General features: G+C 38.4%; 1 protein-coding gene across 1 annotated transcript in view; it reads left to right on the top strand.

The window, feature by feature from the left end:
* The window catches only part of MTNR1A (melatonin receptor 1A), a 36,815-nt gene extending 20,869 nt beyond the window's left edge, over positions 1-15,946 (top strand). Inside the window, exon 2 of the mRNA XM_053459069.1 lies at positions 15,056-15,946. Within this exon, the coding sequence (XP_053315044.1) occupies positions 15,056-15,921 (866 nt within the window). The 3' untranslated portion in view covers positions 15,922-15,946. The remainder of the gene's footprint in view (positions 1-15,055) is intronic.
* Positions 15,947-16,379: the final 433 nt, after the last annotated feature.

A 16,379-nucleotide genomic window follows, 5' to 3' on the forward strand; every position in this document is an offset into this window, starting at 1 on the left:
TTTATTTGCATACAAATTAATATATCGACAACCAATACATAATTTAAAATTTTTAATTAATTTTTAAATGTTGTTTATTTTTGCTTTGTATAATTATACAGGTGAACTTGGTTTATTGCAAAATATAACAATAGGTGAAGCATCTGGTGCAGAGCAACAATTTGTTCTCACATGCAAACATCGGCCATCATTTCCACATAATCCGTCCGAAACAGGAAAACTGCATTTTGTTACACATCTGCTAACAAAGATACAGTGTATGGCTTGAATTAACCTGTTTATTGCAAACCCCCTGTCCAGAAATCACTGCTATAACAGATACAAATGCTCATGATTCTGAGGCTGCTTTAAAATCCAAATGTTTTACAGCTAACCTCAACAATTAATACACCATCGGGGTGTTAGTGTTATGATATTTGTTTTAAAATTTGGTTCTATTCACTAAAGTGGGAGTGCTTGTGAGTTGCCAAAAAAATGTAATTTTGCAGCAGCAAACTTGCGTGAGTTGGAGAAAGGTCCTACTCACGTAGTCACCCAAGGCAACTCACATTACCACATATTAAAGAAATAGCATGCGCTTGCCTGTAGGAGATGTGAGTGTATGCAAGGTTGAAAAAGCTTTAAATGCAAGTTGAAAACCCATAAGATGGAGCATTTTCTTTAAGCATGGGCCGGAAATTGAGGAGAGAAGACTTTGCGGCTCATTGGTGGGTGGAACCTTAAAAAGGTAAGTGACCATTTTTGTTTATAAGTGGCCACGGATGACAGGATGTGTTGCTTAACAGTGAGCAGACTAATTTTGTAAATCCGTGACAAAAGTGAACTTTATTATCTAGTTGATAACCAGATGGACTGAAGTTTAAAGCAGTATTCTCTGTAAACCCTATGAACAGCCGTGTGCAAAAATACCAGGAGGTCAGCTGTTTCGTAGGTGTTGGAACCACCATATCTGGCACCAACAATCATACCACATTCAAAGTCACTTAGCTCACCCGCACTATAATGTTTGATTGAACAGCTAGACCTCTTGCCCATGTCTGCATATATTATATATGCAGTCACATGATTTGCTGTTTGGCTATTTGTAGATGCAGATGTACATAATAATGTAGCTACTGAGTATTTACACAATAACAAAACTACAGATTTGACTGCTTTTCTGTATTTACTTTTTTAATTACCCAGATAATCAATTCCTTTCACTTACTTTGTAACCTTTGCCCTGACAGTCTTTTACTTTCGAACAGATTGTACTATAAACGTTTGTGACAAAATGTCCCTTAGGGTGTAGGCCTTTTTTAAGCAATCAATAGCAATCACTCAGTGGCCAAGTAATGATCAACTATGTTTATTACTACTACAGCAACAAGAAAACAATAACAAAGAACTCCTAGAAGTCAACATAAATCTCAGGGGCAATTCCAGAGCCTGAGCTCGAGAGGGACACTAACACATACACACTTTCAGACACAACAAGATACACTAACAGGCACTCATAGTAACATATTAAGACATTCAAGCTAACACAACTAGACACTCACACTAACTCACATGCACATGCACTAACAGAAAAACACACACCCAGGCACTCACCCCAAAGTACCCAGACATACAATAACATAACCATTGTGAAATGGCAATTAAGACAGGGCATACAGACACAATTAAAATTATGGGTAATCTGTAACAATACTATAGCCTTATGTTCCATACAATAGTATCTCCCTGTGAGTAAAATCATCTTGTTCTTTTTTGGTTTGAAATGTTTCCATTTATTATTCTTGTTTGTTTTATTAAGCATATATGGAGGTTAAATACATTTATTTATGCAGTATAGCACCAGCAGATTCCGTAGCACTGTAAATAGTAAAATTTACAATTTTTTGTCCAAGTCTAAAAAATAAAATCTATTAATTTATCTTCTTTTTAATGGCATTTGGTTGAAAATGGCTGTGAGATAGATGGGAACTTGTTTACATAGCTATATCAAATTCTTTATTGATTTCAACAAGCCTCATTCAAGTCTGTGTAGCAGCAAATTCACATGAGATAAACAAAAGTTTAACTCACAATTTCACTAAAGCCAATTTGCATTCACTATAAACAACTGTCAACTCACATATACTCGCCTGCAACGAAGTCGACTGCATCTGACAAAAGCGCAAGCAACTCCCAGTTTCATCAACCTGAGAGTTGTATGTGAGTTAAAGTTGAAGTTCACCTCGGATCCCCTGGGAATCGTGTAGTTTGAATGGGTTACTACACTATATTCGTTATTTCATCCACTGAATTAAAGTATATTCTCTGTACCCTGTCCAAGCAGGAATGTGCAACACTGGATTAACAAAGTGGATTGAAAAATGTCAGCTGGTTGCGCTTGAGCATGTATATATACTCCTGTACATCAGTGGCCCTCAGTGTTTGGAAGATGCATTAGATCTATTCATTTACATCTATGGGGCCCGTTCAAGTCTACAGAGGATGCAGTGCATCTTTCAAAGACTGGTGGCCTCTGGTGCCTATGAGAATATAGCTGTCACGGTGCCATAACCTAGGACAGGGGTGTCCAAGTTTTTTCTGCAGTGGGCCACTTCATTAGAATTGTATACGTGCACGGGCCGCACTCATTTTTCACTGTGACAAAAAATATGGCCTTTAATAAAATATGCAGATTAAAATAAAGTAAAATGACACAAAACCTTTACTCTTCCTCTCACTGATTTCTGGGCCTAGAAAGTTTTGCGACTACAAATTCAGGATTCCCTAGATTTATTCTAGGGATGAACTAAAATGAAAATTCTGGACCAAAACATTCAGGGTTCACTTAGCCAAAACCGAAAATGACCCCCACCTTTAAAAATAATAATAAAAACTCACATTTTTAATAAAAGTAGGTAACACACAATTGGACAAAATTAGCAATATGACTTGGCATGATAGGAGTGTGATTGCTAACAGCAATCACATTCCTATCATACCCAGGCAACCAGTAAATTCTGGTACCTAGGCATGATGGGACTGTGCTCGCTGTGATTGCTGTTAGCAATCACACTCCTATCATGCCAAGTCAGCCAGTACATGCTGGTACAGGGTGGCTGTAAGTGATGTGCAGACCCCATACTGCTGGCAGCATCACTACACAAGGGGGGCAACTAGCTAGGTTTCAGCATGTACTGGCTGACTTGGCATGATAGGAGTGTGATTGCTAACAGCAATCACAGTCCCATCATGCCTAGATTCCAGCACTTACACATCCATCCAGTAAATGCTGGAACCTAGGCATTATGGGACTGTGATTGCTGTTAGCAATCACACTCCTATCATGCCAAGTCAGCCAGTACATGCTGAAACCTAGCTAGTTGCCCCCCTTGTGTAGTGATGCTGCCAGCAGTATGGGGTCTGCACATCACTTACAGCCACCCTGTACCAGCATGTACTGGCTGACTTGGCATGATAGGAGTGTGATTGCTAACAGCAATCACAGTCCTATCATGCCTAGGTTCCAGCACTTACACATCCATGCTATCACACACACACACACTCATTTATTCATATAATCATTCATTCACAGATTCATTCCCTCAATCACACACACTCATTCAAACACCCTCCCCACCCCCTTACCTGCACTGCAGCTCCTCGATGCCACTCGCAGACTTCAGCAGGGGGCGCGGCCTCCCTCTGCCTTCTCTGCTAAAGCACAGAGGAAGTAGGATGTCACGTGAACTCCGCTTCCTCTGTGCAGTCCAGAAGACCCTCCCACAAGTAAGTAGCAGGGCTTGAGGTGCGGCTCGCGTAAGATCGGTTGCCCTGGCTGCCAATCTTACGCGGGCCGCACCTCGAGGTCTCGCGGGCCTCATTTGGCCCGCGGGCCGCATGTTGGACGCCCCTGACCTAGGAGGTCTAGGAACTCACAGAATAAATGTGTCCCTGTCCTCCAACACAGCACAGGTGACTTAAGACTCCAGTGGGGCTTTTGTAGAGCAGGTAATCCCACATTAGTTCCCAAAGTAAACGTAACACAGGCGTTGTATTTAGAAGGAATTTGAGCAGAGTTATTGCTGCCGTCTCACAAAAGGATGTTAGAATGAGAATTACGATGCCAAATTACTTCACAGAAAGCTTTGGAAGTAGACCAGGTCTCTGGGGGATTCAAGAAACAAATAAGGTGGTAAGAAGAAACTGAAAATGATAATAATAGGTTTTATTGACTCCAGTGTCGTATCATTTTTACAAAGCCTCTTTCCTCTATGTTTAATACTCATGGGCAGATTCTGTCTCATCAAATCGACAGCTGGAAATTGTTGCTAAGAACATGTTTAACTGACAATTGTAAATTAATACAGTACCAGGAAGCATGCTGATGCTCAAATTTTTCACTCAATAAGATGATATTTTTCTTAATTTATTGACTTCACAAAGCTTGGGTGCTTTTGTGTTTGATGTATTCTTAAAGCAGATCTGTCAGTTTTCCCAATCCTGCTTTTTACAGATCTATACACAACAGCATGTAATGGCTTTTAAATATTAAAACAGATATGCCTTCAAAACCCACCATGCACATAATGGTAAAGAGGATCTTAAACTCATTTTCTCAAGATTATGTTTTTGCTTGGAGTTGGCTAGATAATACATAAAGATACATAAAAATAAAATATTTTAGAATATTCCATGAAACTTTTTCCATCTATTGTTCAACATAGAATATTAAAAGTGTAATATGTATTTTATTATTTTCTACCTACGCTGCTTAATTTAACATTTTTTTTTTGACCAAAAGCATTATTTCATCAAGTGAAAATTTTACAAGGAACACATCAAAAGTAGTCACAAAAGCTTCTCAAATATTTATGTGTGGAATAGTGGAATAGTAAATGCAGTAGAGTGCAAATACATCACTAATAAAATGTTGATATATCAATAAAAGCTTGTGGCACTAATTCCCAATGTTATACCAGTTTTAACTATCCTGTTGCATGGGTACCACATCATTATATTAAATTGCTGCATTAATATAATAACCAGGGCCGGCCCAAGACATAATGCCGTCTGAGGCGAAGTTTAAGATGGCGCCCCCACCCCCCCGCCGACGCCAGGGGTCATTGGTCAACCACTCGGTGCCCCTCTCTCTCCTCTGCTTTAAAAAAAAAAGGCGCTTGGGGCGGCAAAGTGCCTCCTCTTCAAAAGTGCAATAGCCCCACTCTGCTCCATGGTAGGGCCGGCCCTCATAATAACTGCATCTAAACATAATTGGACTATGGTCATCAAAGGTCCTTGAGTATTCTAGATTTAGTCACTCCGGAATGGAAAGAGAGACTTTGCAAAGACTTAAAGTTCACACAGACTCTTACTTGGTCACTTTTTTAGTAAATTATGTCAGTCCTGAAAGCAAATCTTGCAATTTTATAGGCCAAAGGGGATGTGATTAACTGAAAAATGCAGTAATCTTACTAATTTGGATACAGCATATGTTGGTTAACTTTACTTTAGTGAGTAGAAGTTAGAATTATTTTTTATACGTGGAATACATTTCTACTGTATTTTACCCAGAATTATTATCTTCCGCTTCAGCAAGGTATCTTATGTTCACTCTTCACCAAATATGATACATTGAAACTGCTGTAGTCCCTGTTACCACATGCTTTTTCTGCACACATTACAGTACTAAATTCTACTTCCTGTAAAAAAAAAAAAAGAAAAAAAATATATGTCCAGCAGTATTGCTAAAACTACACATTTTGCCTTGCATCTTACTTTTTACACTGTCAAATTATACAGCGTGTCACACAAATTAATCCACTGTAGAAATTGATTTGCCTCAAAGGGATTTTCATTTTGTTCACTTCAGCAAAAAAAAAAAGAAAGAAAATGTGCAGAAAACAATGTGTCCTCTCTTACAAGTTCCTCTTAAATTGCCTTGCGAAGCATTTAACTGATACACAGTTTTGCTGCTGATCAACCGACATAAAATAGATTCTGTGAAGACACTGTCTAAATTAATAATACAAAAAGTTAGAAATCAATCCAATATGCACTAAAATCTGCGTACATAACATGAAGGAAACAGGCTTTGTTAAAATTATATAACACCGTATTAACACCAGGGCAAAACACTTAACTATAGCCAGCAGCGTCTTCACGACTGCTTAGAAAAAGACGGTAACACAGATAATCAAATTATTGTGAGAGGAATAAAAGATGAAAATTTTACCTAACAGTGAACTCAAAACTATAATTCCCGCTCTCTGAGGAAGCCTATAAGGCGAAGCATATTTGGTAGTGTGACATCATGTAGAAAAAGGCAGAACACACTAAAATTGACTGATATCCCTAAAAGGACAAATTTTTTTCAAACCCTGTGTTCAATATATATACTCGATTATAAGACGACCCTGATTATAAGACGACCCCCCAAAATCTAAATATTAATTTAGGAAAAAAACAAAACGCCTGAATATAAGACTACCCTATAGGAAAAAAAGTTTTACTGGTAAATATTAATTCATGTAAACAATTTTTTCATATTTAATATTCCAACACACACACTCATTCACAAACATTTAAATACTCATTCATTCCATTAATCACACATACACACACGCTCAAACCCCCCACCCCCTTACCTGAACTGCAGATCTCCCACTCGCAGACTTCTGCAGGGGCCCGGCTGTGCGAGCAACTTCTCTGGCCCCGCCCCCAGAGGAAGGAGGGGGAGGCAGAATTATGTGACACTCTGCTAGCTTCCTGCTGCTAATAGAAGAGACGCTGCTCGGGACCAAAGCACCGGTAAGCAGCCTGGCCCCAGCAGACATTTTTCTGAGGTCTAATTAGAAGACGACCTCGATTATAAGACGAGGGGTATTTTTCAGAGCATTTGCTCTGAAAAAAACCTCGTCTTATAATCGAGCAAATACGGTATATGTTACAGAAAAAGGTGAGATGTACATTTAACCCCTTAATGACAAAGCACGTGCATGTACGGGCTCAAAATGCATTGTTTTCAATGGGTTTTGGGACCGCCCGTTGTCCTTAAGGGGTTAAAAAAATTAAATAAGGGCGGCAGGGCCTAACGACGGAGCTACGTAGATGGACGTGTGAGAGAGGAGCTATGACTGCGTGACAGCAATAAAGCGGCTTTAACAGCAGTTTCACAAACAGAAAAATCACCAAATTGCTTCGCCTGAATCCTTAGGACACTGAGATGGCATCCAAAACAACCTAAATGCGCCTCTAATAAGTTGCCTCAATATTTCTCCAAGAGGACAAAGGCCGGTACCAGAAATCAAGATGGCGACGATTCCTCCCTTGTGTCCTTACGTATAATGGATTATGTAATGGATTCCCCCCCCAATATCTGAAGAAGATGGAATCAATTATAAATACTTTTAGTCTTACTCCATCTGGCTTTATAATGCGCACCCTACGGACCTCTTGGTACATAAACGCTGCCAGTTCCTCATAATACCACCAGGGAACCTCTCTCCTCTCCTTACTCTTTCTCTTTCTTCCATCATTTGATTCCTTCCTTATTGAAATGTTGGAGTTTGCTGAGTTTCCTCTTTAGTGTGACATTGATTCCAAGTAGAAAGACGAGAAAGGAAAAAAGTCTGGTCCTTATGTATTTTTGGTTTGTCATTTTTTTTGAGATCTAAGCAGGGCCGGCCCTACAATGGAGCCGACTGGGGCAATTTGTTTGTTTTGAAGCGGAGGAGAGAGGGAGGGGCACCGAGTAGCTTTCGCTTACCCGCTCGGCGCCCCTCTCTCTCTCCTCTGCAGCGAGTCTCCCTGTTCAGTCTCGGTGCCGGCTTGTAATGATGAGCGCCAGAAGTGGCGTCAATTTCCGGCGCTCAGCATTACAAACCGGCACCGTGGCAGAGCAGGGAGACTCGCCGGCAGGACTCTTTAAAGGTAAGTACCGGGGGGGGGAATAATGGCGTCAGCGAAGTTTAAAATGCCGCCGCATTTTAAACTTCGCCCCAGGCGGCGTTAAGTCTTCGGCCGGCCCTGGATCTAAGGTAAAAATTAGTCAAGAATTCCAAATTTATTTGGCTTTGGTGTGTGTTCTGAAGCTCTTTCCATTACTTAATGTTTATTCCCTTCTCTCTTGTTGCAATTTCATTTTGTAGCCATCTCTCCCCAGCCCCTTCTGTATTTAATTTACCCTTAGTTTTCCTTTTATATTACGCTTGAGCCATATTCTTTTCTTACTACATTAAATCCCCTGTCATGTTCGAGCTAAATTAGAATGTCCATGTTGTAACTACATCTACCATGCCCAAAACATAGTAGCAATTGTTTTCACCACATACATATTATAGATAAAAGGTTTAACTGCAATATTCGCACAATCATAGTGTAAAATAACAATGCTTTCACCATCAATACTAAACCAGTTTCACAAAATGTTGGATTTATATTTTGTTAAATAAATAAATGACTGCATTATCCAGAATGTAAGTGAACAGGGCATACCACACACAGTGGCTATAAGACAGATTGCATCTTTTGAGACATTCCATGTTCTTTACAATATATGCAAATTTGACATGATTTGTCAGTATGCTTCTGGGTCATTCTGCTCCCAACAGTTTTAAAGCATGTATATGGATGACTGAAAATATATTTAAATATTTATATCGGTTTGGCAGTCATTACATTGCATAATGTTCAAGGTACTGTGTAATGATAGATGAGTCACAGCATTTAGTTAATTTGGTTAGAAATTTATACAACAGTTAGAGATAGTTGAATCATATGCAGTATAATTTATATAAATAATATATATATATATATATATAAATTTATGATTATGTACATATATTGTTTATGAAATGTAAATGTGCTGCATTTCAAAATTACACTTCAACACTTCAAATTCAACGAATGCTTTCAAATCACACTCATTAGTTAGCTAATCATCTCCCAGGGTACGAAAATCTTCGCTAAATGATCAAATGCATGTCAATGTTTTGCATATGTATTGCATAATAGCAATCCACTGTGCGCTGAATCTGCTTTAAAACCACTGTGCACCTAATTAGACCAGAACGGTAAAATGAGGTAAAAAATAAATAAAAATGAAATTGACATTGATGCATGCCACCACCACAACAAAAGATGATTGTCAATCCTACCAGAATAAATTTGCAACATCCTTTCAAAACAACCTGTATAAGCACCCTTGCACTTGTTAGACCTTAAAAATATAGGAAATAAGAGGTTGCCAATGGGAGAAAATACAAATAGCAGCCAGGGTACTAATAGGGCACAAAATCAAATCAAATAAAACAAAATACAAGTATAACCCTGCACAAAGTGACACTCAAAAATGCAAATGTGTATAAATTATAATACATTTTGCACAAATAAATGTAAAAAAAAAAAAGAAATTCCGTTTTCAGATCTGCGTAAGGAGCTGTTAAAATGTAAAAGAACGCATATAGTGTAAATGGTATGGTAAACTGAGGAAACAAACAGTAATGGTACTACTCATAAGATTTGCTCCAAATGGTAACATGGAGCTACAAATAAGGGCTTCAGATGTATACCAGAATGTCTGTCGGAATACATCTTAGAATCAATGTGGGTCAGGCAAATGCATATTTTTACAAGGAAGACAACACAGATACCTAGAGGGACCTGTCAGCTACCATATGTGTTAAAGTGCATATGATGGCTGGGGTGCCTCCAACACAAAGCTGCAGTTTTCCCTAAGCGAACGAAAATTAAGCAGTGGTCTAACAAAACATGCCAGGGCCCCCCTGCGAGACTTGGTGGTGGGGGTAATATAGTTACACAGACTAACATACTTACACACATACTAATGTGCAACACATACTGTAAGACACACATACTGTAACATACATATACACTAATATAGAAGTGCACACACAGTAACATACTTACACACACCCCATACTAACATACGTACACATATTAATACACACAGTAATATATCTACTTATACACACCCAGTAATATACACACCTACATTTGTTGGCTACTTCTTTGCGATCTATGTCTGAGCACCTGGAAATTACATCATATAGCATGCTGGAACTGAGGGAGTGAGGCTTGCCATCCCAGCAGTATGCCCATGGGGGAAAAGGAGTTTGGCAGCGAGAGCGGATAGGTCCCCTGGATAGTGTGGAGAACTTTGTTATACCAGTGAAAAGAAGCTAGATTAGTTATTGCATGGGAAACAGGTTATTAAGGAAAAAAATATAAAATACATATCAGGATACAAAAAGAAATTAGAAATCGTTACCATTTCTTCTGGTACTAATCAGGCTCTGGGTAATAAATAGTTAATTATATCAAGAAAGAACATCCTGCATATTTTAGAAGACATTTTAGACTATCATGGGACCTAAACCATAACATAGCTGGAAATCTACAAATGCTTGTGAGCCCCAAATGGTATATGTGTTCATGAATAATTCATTGCAGTTAGGTTTTATCCAGCAATCTTGTTAATGTACAATGTAGTATTTCAGTCAGTATTTTTTTTCCACTTTTGCTGGTTTTGCTGGTTTTAGATTGTATTGGGTTTTAGGTATTGGAATTGGGATTTTCTTATCATGAACACTATTTAAACATTAATTCATTTAATAAATAAGAGGAAGCAAAACTGGAGTAAAATAATATTGGTTAGCTGTTACAGATATAACATAAGTACCTTCATTCATCTTTAATAACTAACATGAGGTGTATGAACCCTTTCTTCTTTAGTCCATCAAACTTGATTTATGTGCAAATCCACAATCATAACCAGTGACCATACATGATTACTCTCTGGGTTTCCATGATTACAGACTTCTAGGTTAGTTCATTTAATCACTGGGCAAGAGAGTGGCTCCTGGACTTGCCCACTGATCATCACTTTCATGTCTTGAGGGAATGTGCCAGCCCTATGCATAAATCAGGTCCAGACTGGTGATGACCAGGTGGCCCTGGTATTTTAAAGCTGGCAGCTGTTGGATTACGTCAGTGCCGCCCACAGCTGGATATGCAGGGACACACATGCTACTTTTTTTCTGCTCACCTAGCACCAGTGGTGATGAGTATGTGGTGATATCGGCAACCGAACCTTTGAAACAGACGCCCAAAACATACTTCAGATAGAGATCAGTATTTTATAAACCTAGCACAAAATGTTTGTTATTATCTAACATCACAGCGGTATGATAGATAATCACCAATTATTTGTAATCAAAATGACCAGATAGTTCTGTAAGGTGAGTTGGTACTTGGCACCCATGGTTCTGATAACATTAGTTTGAGCTGAATGTGAAACCCCATCAAATCCCAGGGACTTTTTGATTTTGCCAGTACATAATGGCTCCTCACAGGATCTGTTTTTGCCAATTTCATAACAGGGAACCAAAGCTGATCTGTTCAAAAGGGTATTCATGTTGCCTAATGTGCAAAAAAGCACATAGAATTATTCTAAATGGAGTAAAGGCACAGTTCCTTGCCACAGATTTTATGAGAAGGCATCAAGAGCTAAGGCCTCTAAATCTGATCTCCGATCGAAAAAGGCTGGAAATGGATAATTGCGATGGAATGCAAACTTTGTGCCTTGTATGGGATTGATGTATCTGGCTGTGGAAACGTTAACATTTGACAGATACAACAGTTTACCTTGACTTTTGCTAAGCATAATATCCAATTCAAAATATCCAGTACTCCCTCTAAAACCAAAAAAAACCCTTACGCATGCACTAATCATTCCTCTCTAGCCTACTGTAACTCCTTGTTTATTGGTTTGTCTGCTACAGGTATCCCTACCCTCTACAATTTGTTCTCAGTTAAGCCACCAGAAAAGTCTTTCCTCCAGATCACCACTCATCCCGACTCTAAAAACCAATGCCTTGGTTTCCTATGACAGCTACTTCTCTGTCTTTACTAAAGACATTTTACCTTGCTGCTCCATATCTCTGGAACTCTCTGCAACTAAGCACTCGCCAAGCTTCGGCTCTCCATAGCTTCAAAAGCAAACAAAAAGAACACCTTTTTATTTAGCACTACATCAACTTATAAACCATTACTTGACATTCACCATCAGGAACCTCACCTCTGATTGTATCTGTATGTCCACCTACTACTACTTAGACTGCAAACTGCAATCGAAACATCTATAAACCACTGTACTTCTTCTATTACTGCACTAAGTGTACCTCCCCTTTTATTTTACTGTAATGTGCCAAGTACATCTGTTAGCAATTAATACATAAAAATGTACATATAAACCCAACAGTTCTATGTGGCGGGAGAAATGGTTCTGCAAACCATTTCCCCCAGTTGGTTGATTGATGCATCTGGGACCCCAGCCTAACTGACTTGCATCTAAATCTATTATGATTTCTGGAATGGATCCAACGTTTACATATCAGGGAAGGACTGTTGGTGAGTAAAGACATTCATCTGGGTTACATTTAAATGGCAACTTGTCAATATTTTGACAGTTTCTTGGCTTTTACATTTTTAGCAGGGTGGCCATAAGAGACCTTACCAGACTTTCACTTGTAATATCTTCGCAAAATATTTCTAAAGGTGAAACTAGTAAATTGTGTTTGGAATTTGGCATTTAAAATTGTGCAAAAGCAAATGACAGATTTTAATGGAGAATTGCACGTAAAAGACATGACTGACATAATGGCTTTAGAAACTGATTTACTGACGCATAAATTAATGTCTGTAATTGTTTTCCACTAATATTATCAAACATGTAATTCAGATTATCCTTCAATGAATTATCCTTAGGATAGATTTACTTAACAATTAAATAGTTGAATGGGTCAATTTAATAACGAGCTACACATTTTGATTTTATTTGCATGATAAATCAGTCTCTGTCTCTGGGTGTAAGCATTCACAGTTACCACTTGTCTTTAGGGGATGCAAGGGGGTTAATCAATTGAGATTTCCTAGATCCCCTCACCCATTAAATCATATACTATGCAGGGTCAGGGGCTCCTGGTGTTACCTGGGACTTTGCATGGCAAACTCCTGCTATGTATATCATTTTACCCTCACCTTGTTTTGCATGCTAGGTTCACTTAAAACTACACGTCTTGGAAAAAAATAGACAATTACAGTATTCAGTCTAAAATATACTAAACTTTCCTAATAGTTAAGCTCTAATAATCATAAAATGACCATATTCTGACTAATGTATTTAATATTTATTAATTTTCTTTGAAAGAATGATTAGTTCATTGATCACAGTTTTTTAACACAATAAACCGTTTTATTTTAATTTTACAAAGTACCTACCTTTACTTTAATTTTTGTAACTGGAAACCAATTTTCTTGCAACTGATATTGGCTCTGTTTAGTAATAAGTGGACTTTTCACTGAAGAAATTATCATTTAGAAATTAAGTTTAGAATATCTTCTTGATGAATTGACTCACAATATTTATATTTTAAGTAAAATACTCATGTATTGCTTAGGGGAGGAAAGTACATTTATAGAACAAATTACCTAAATAGAAACATCACTCTGTACTACATTAATTTTATGCCAATTATGGCCTGCTGCTTAGGTTCTCCAATCATATCAGAAACATACAGACTAGCTCTAGGACCTGAAACGCGCATTGGTTTAGTTTATCATAAGGCCGTAAGATGTAAGCTTGCCAGCACTTCAGATCAGGCATGTCCTAATACTAAAAAAACTACCTAACTAAAAACAAAAATAGGAGGCATATAACCAAGGAGAACCAAAAAAATAAGGCATAGACATGGAGGCAACTGGATGTAAACTACTGAGGCAGCACACAAAACCAACCCGAAACCATGTAAAGAGCTTCTGGGTTAGTGTGATTTGATTAAACCTTCATAGTAACAAAATACAATGGGAGATCTGTTATGGTTTATTTGCTAAGCATACTCAATACACATACTGAGAACACATACTCAGAACACGTAAAGTGCCTTTGAGCACGTGGGGTGAATATAAAAAATGAAACTGTATTAAAATGCACCAAGAGGAACATTTACAGAACAGAGAAAGCATTGCTTGTACAAAAAATTTGAGGAAACGACGTACAAGGTATGGAGGAAGCAGAGAAAATAGCTAATGCTACAGGTGGAGATACAACCTGGACAGATGTAAGGCTGGAACAATGGTGGAGTCCGATATGCAGGGACGTAACCCCAGGAGGCGATAAACAGCTAAATGCAGCTTAAAATAGGGCAGATCAAAGTAGCAGAAGTCAGGAACGTAGCCAAGGTCAGGATAATAGCGAGCAGCGAGATCAAAATCCGAAGCCAGAGTCAGGAAACCAAGAATATCGGGAACGCCATTTAGTAGCCAAGGGTCGGGTAATGGGGGGCAGCAGAGTCGAGGAGAAGCCAGGGTCGGTACACAGAAATCGCAGGGAGAATACTATAAACGCACAGGAAGCCCAATAGGAAAACAATCACTGAGCACTGAGCTAAGCTAAGCCTCGCCCCCAACCGTGACATCATCCGTGCACGTTCTCCGGCGTCTCCATTCGGGGACGCATAAAGTTTGTTGAGAGCTTGCGCCTAGTGGCAGACATGCTGGCAGAGGAGGAAGAAGCTGGGGACGCCTCGCGGGATTCAGTACCTGCGGGCATTGGGAACTCGGGTGAGTAGCTTCGTCAGGTCTGGAGTTGCAGACAGGTGACATCTCTGGAAGTGGTGATATGCTAAACTTGAATAAACTGGTTGTTTACTTGAACAGTGGCAAGCACAAAGAGTCTATAGGAAAGTAATATTATTTTGTAGATCTCTGTCAACAATAAAACTTTTCTTCAATTATGCAATGATATGCATCAATTTCATCGATACTAATTAAGGCATTTAAATTTGATGTTTGAGACATTGTTTCAGACCTTGACAAAAAACACCTATGCCACAGAAAAAGTGCACAATACTGTTTTATTTTTATTAAATAGAATGTACTGTGTAGTTAAAGCTAAATTAGATGCATATCCATCTAAATGTGTATCTTACATCGTAATAATGTCAGTTTTGGAGCAAAACCAAATTAAGAAATAATTTTATGTTTTTTTTTTCAACAGGGAATATATTTGTCGTAAGCCTTGCTGTTGCAGACCTGGTGGTGGCCATTTACCCATACCCTTTAGTGCTGACTTCAATATTTCGCAAAGGATGGAATTTGGGATACCTCCACTGCCAAATTAGCGGATTTTTGATGGGAATAAGTGTCATTGGATCTATATTTAACATTGCTGGTGTTGCAGTTAATCGCTATTGTTATATCTGTCACAGCCTCAAATACGACAAGTTGTATAGTGACAAAAATTCCTTGTTTTACGTGATTCTTATTTGGGTGCTAACATTCATTGCCATTGTGCCAAATCTGTTTGTTGGATCATTACAGTATGATCCCAGGATCTATTCATGTACATTTTCACAATCAGTAAGCTCAACCTACACCATAGCAGTGGTGTTTTTCCATTTTATACTCCCAATTACAATCGTAACTTTTTGCTATTTACGTATATGGATTTTGGTTATTCAGGTGAGACGCAGGGTAAAACCAGATAACAAACCCAAATTAAAACCTCACGATTTCAGGAACTTTGTAACAATGTTTGTGGTATTTGTATTGTTTGCGGTCTGCTGGGCGCCTTTAAACTTCATAGGCCTTGCTGTTGCTGTAAACCCAGACACAATCCTACCTAGAATTCCAGAATGGTTGTTTGTTGGCAGTTATTACATGGCATATTTCAACAGTTGCCTTAATGCTATCATTTATGGGCTCTTGAACCAGAATTTCAGGAGAGAGTACAAGAGGATTATTGTTTCTCTCTGTACCGCAAAGCTTTTCTTTCAGGAAAGTTCTAACGATGGAGAGAAGATTAAAAGCAAACCCTCGCCAATGCTAACAAATAACAACCAAGTAAAAGTGGACTCTGTCTGAAATTGTAAGGAATTTTAATGCTAGTATGTACAGTTGCTAACTAGAATCACTCATCACTATTCCTGGTAAAATGCTTGAGAGCTCCAAAAATGATGCATCTTCTATTGGCACCAATCCAGTTTGAGCATCTATATCATCTTTATCAGGTGTAATGGACCAAGATAATCTAAGCAATGCATCAAGAATTTTTTTTATAGTGGATATTAGTTAAATCTATGTATTTATGTATCTATGTTTCATTTTTCAGTTCTGTGAAGAGTACAATGTCTGGACTTGTATAATAGATCTTATTTAAGTACAATTTGGAAGAGCCACCAAAAAGGGGCTCACTAAGCCGGAGTCGCATTGCTTTCTTTAACTTGGTTTTGTAATGTAAATAGTGTATCACTTTCAAGCTTTCTAACATGGGAACTGAAATGATTTATACAATGTAATCATTATTTGCCGCTAATATAAAC

The sequence above is a fragment of the Spea bombifrons genome, chromosome 1 (genome assembly GCF_027358695.1).
Source record: "Spea bombifrons isolate aSpeBom1 chromosome 1, aSpeBom1.2.pri, whole genome shotgun sequence".
Taxonomy (NCBI): domain Eukaryota; kingdom Metazoa; phylum Chordata; class Amphibia; order Anura; family Pelobatidae; genus Spea; species Spea bombifrons.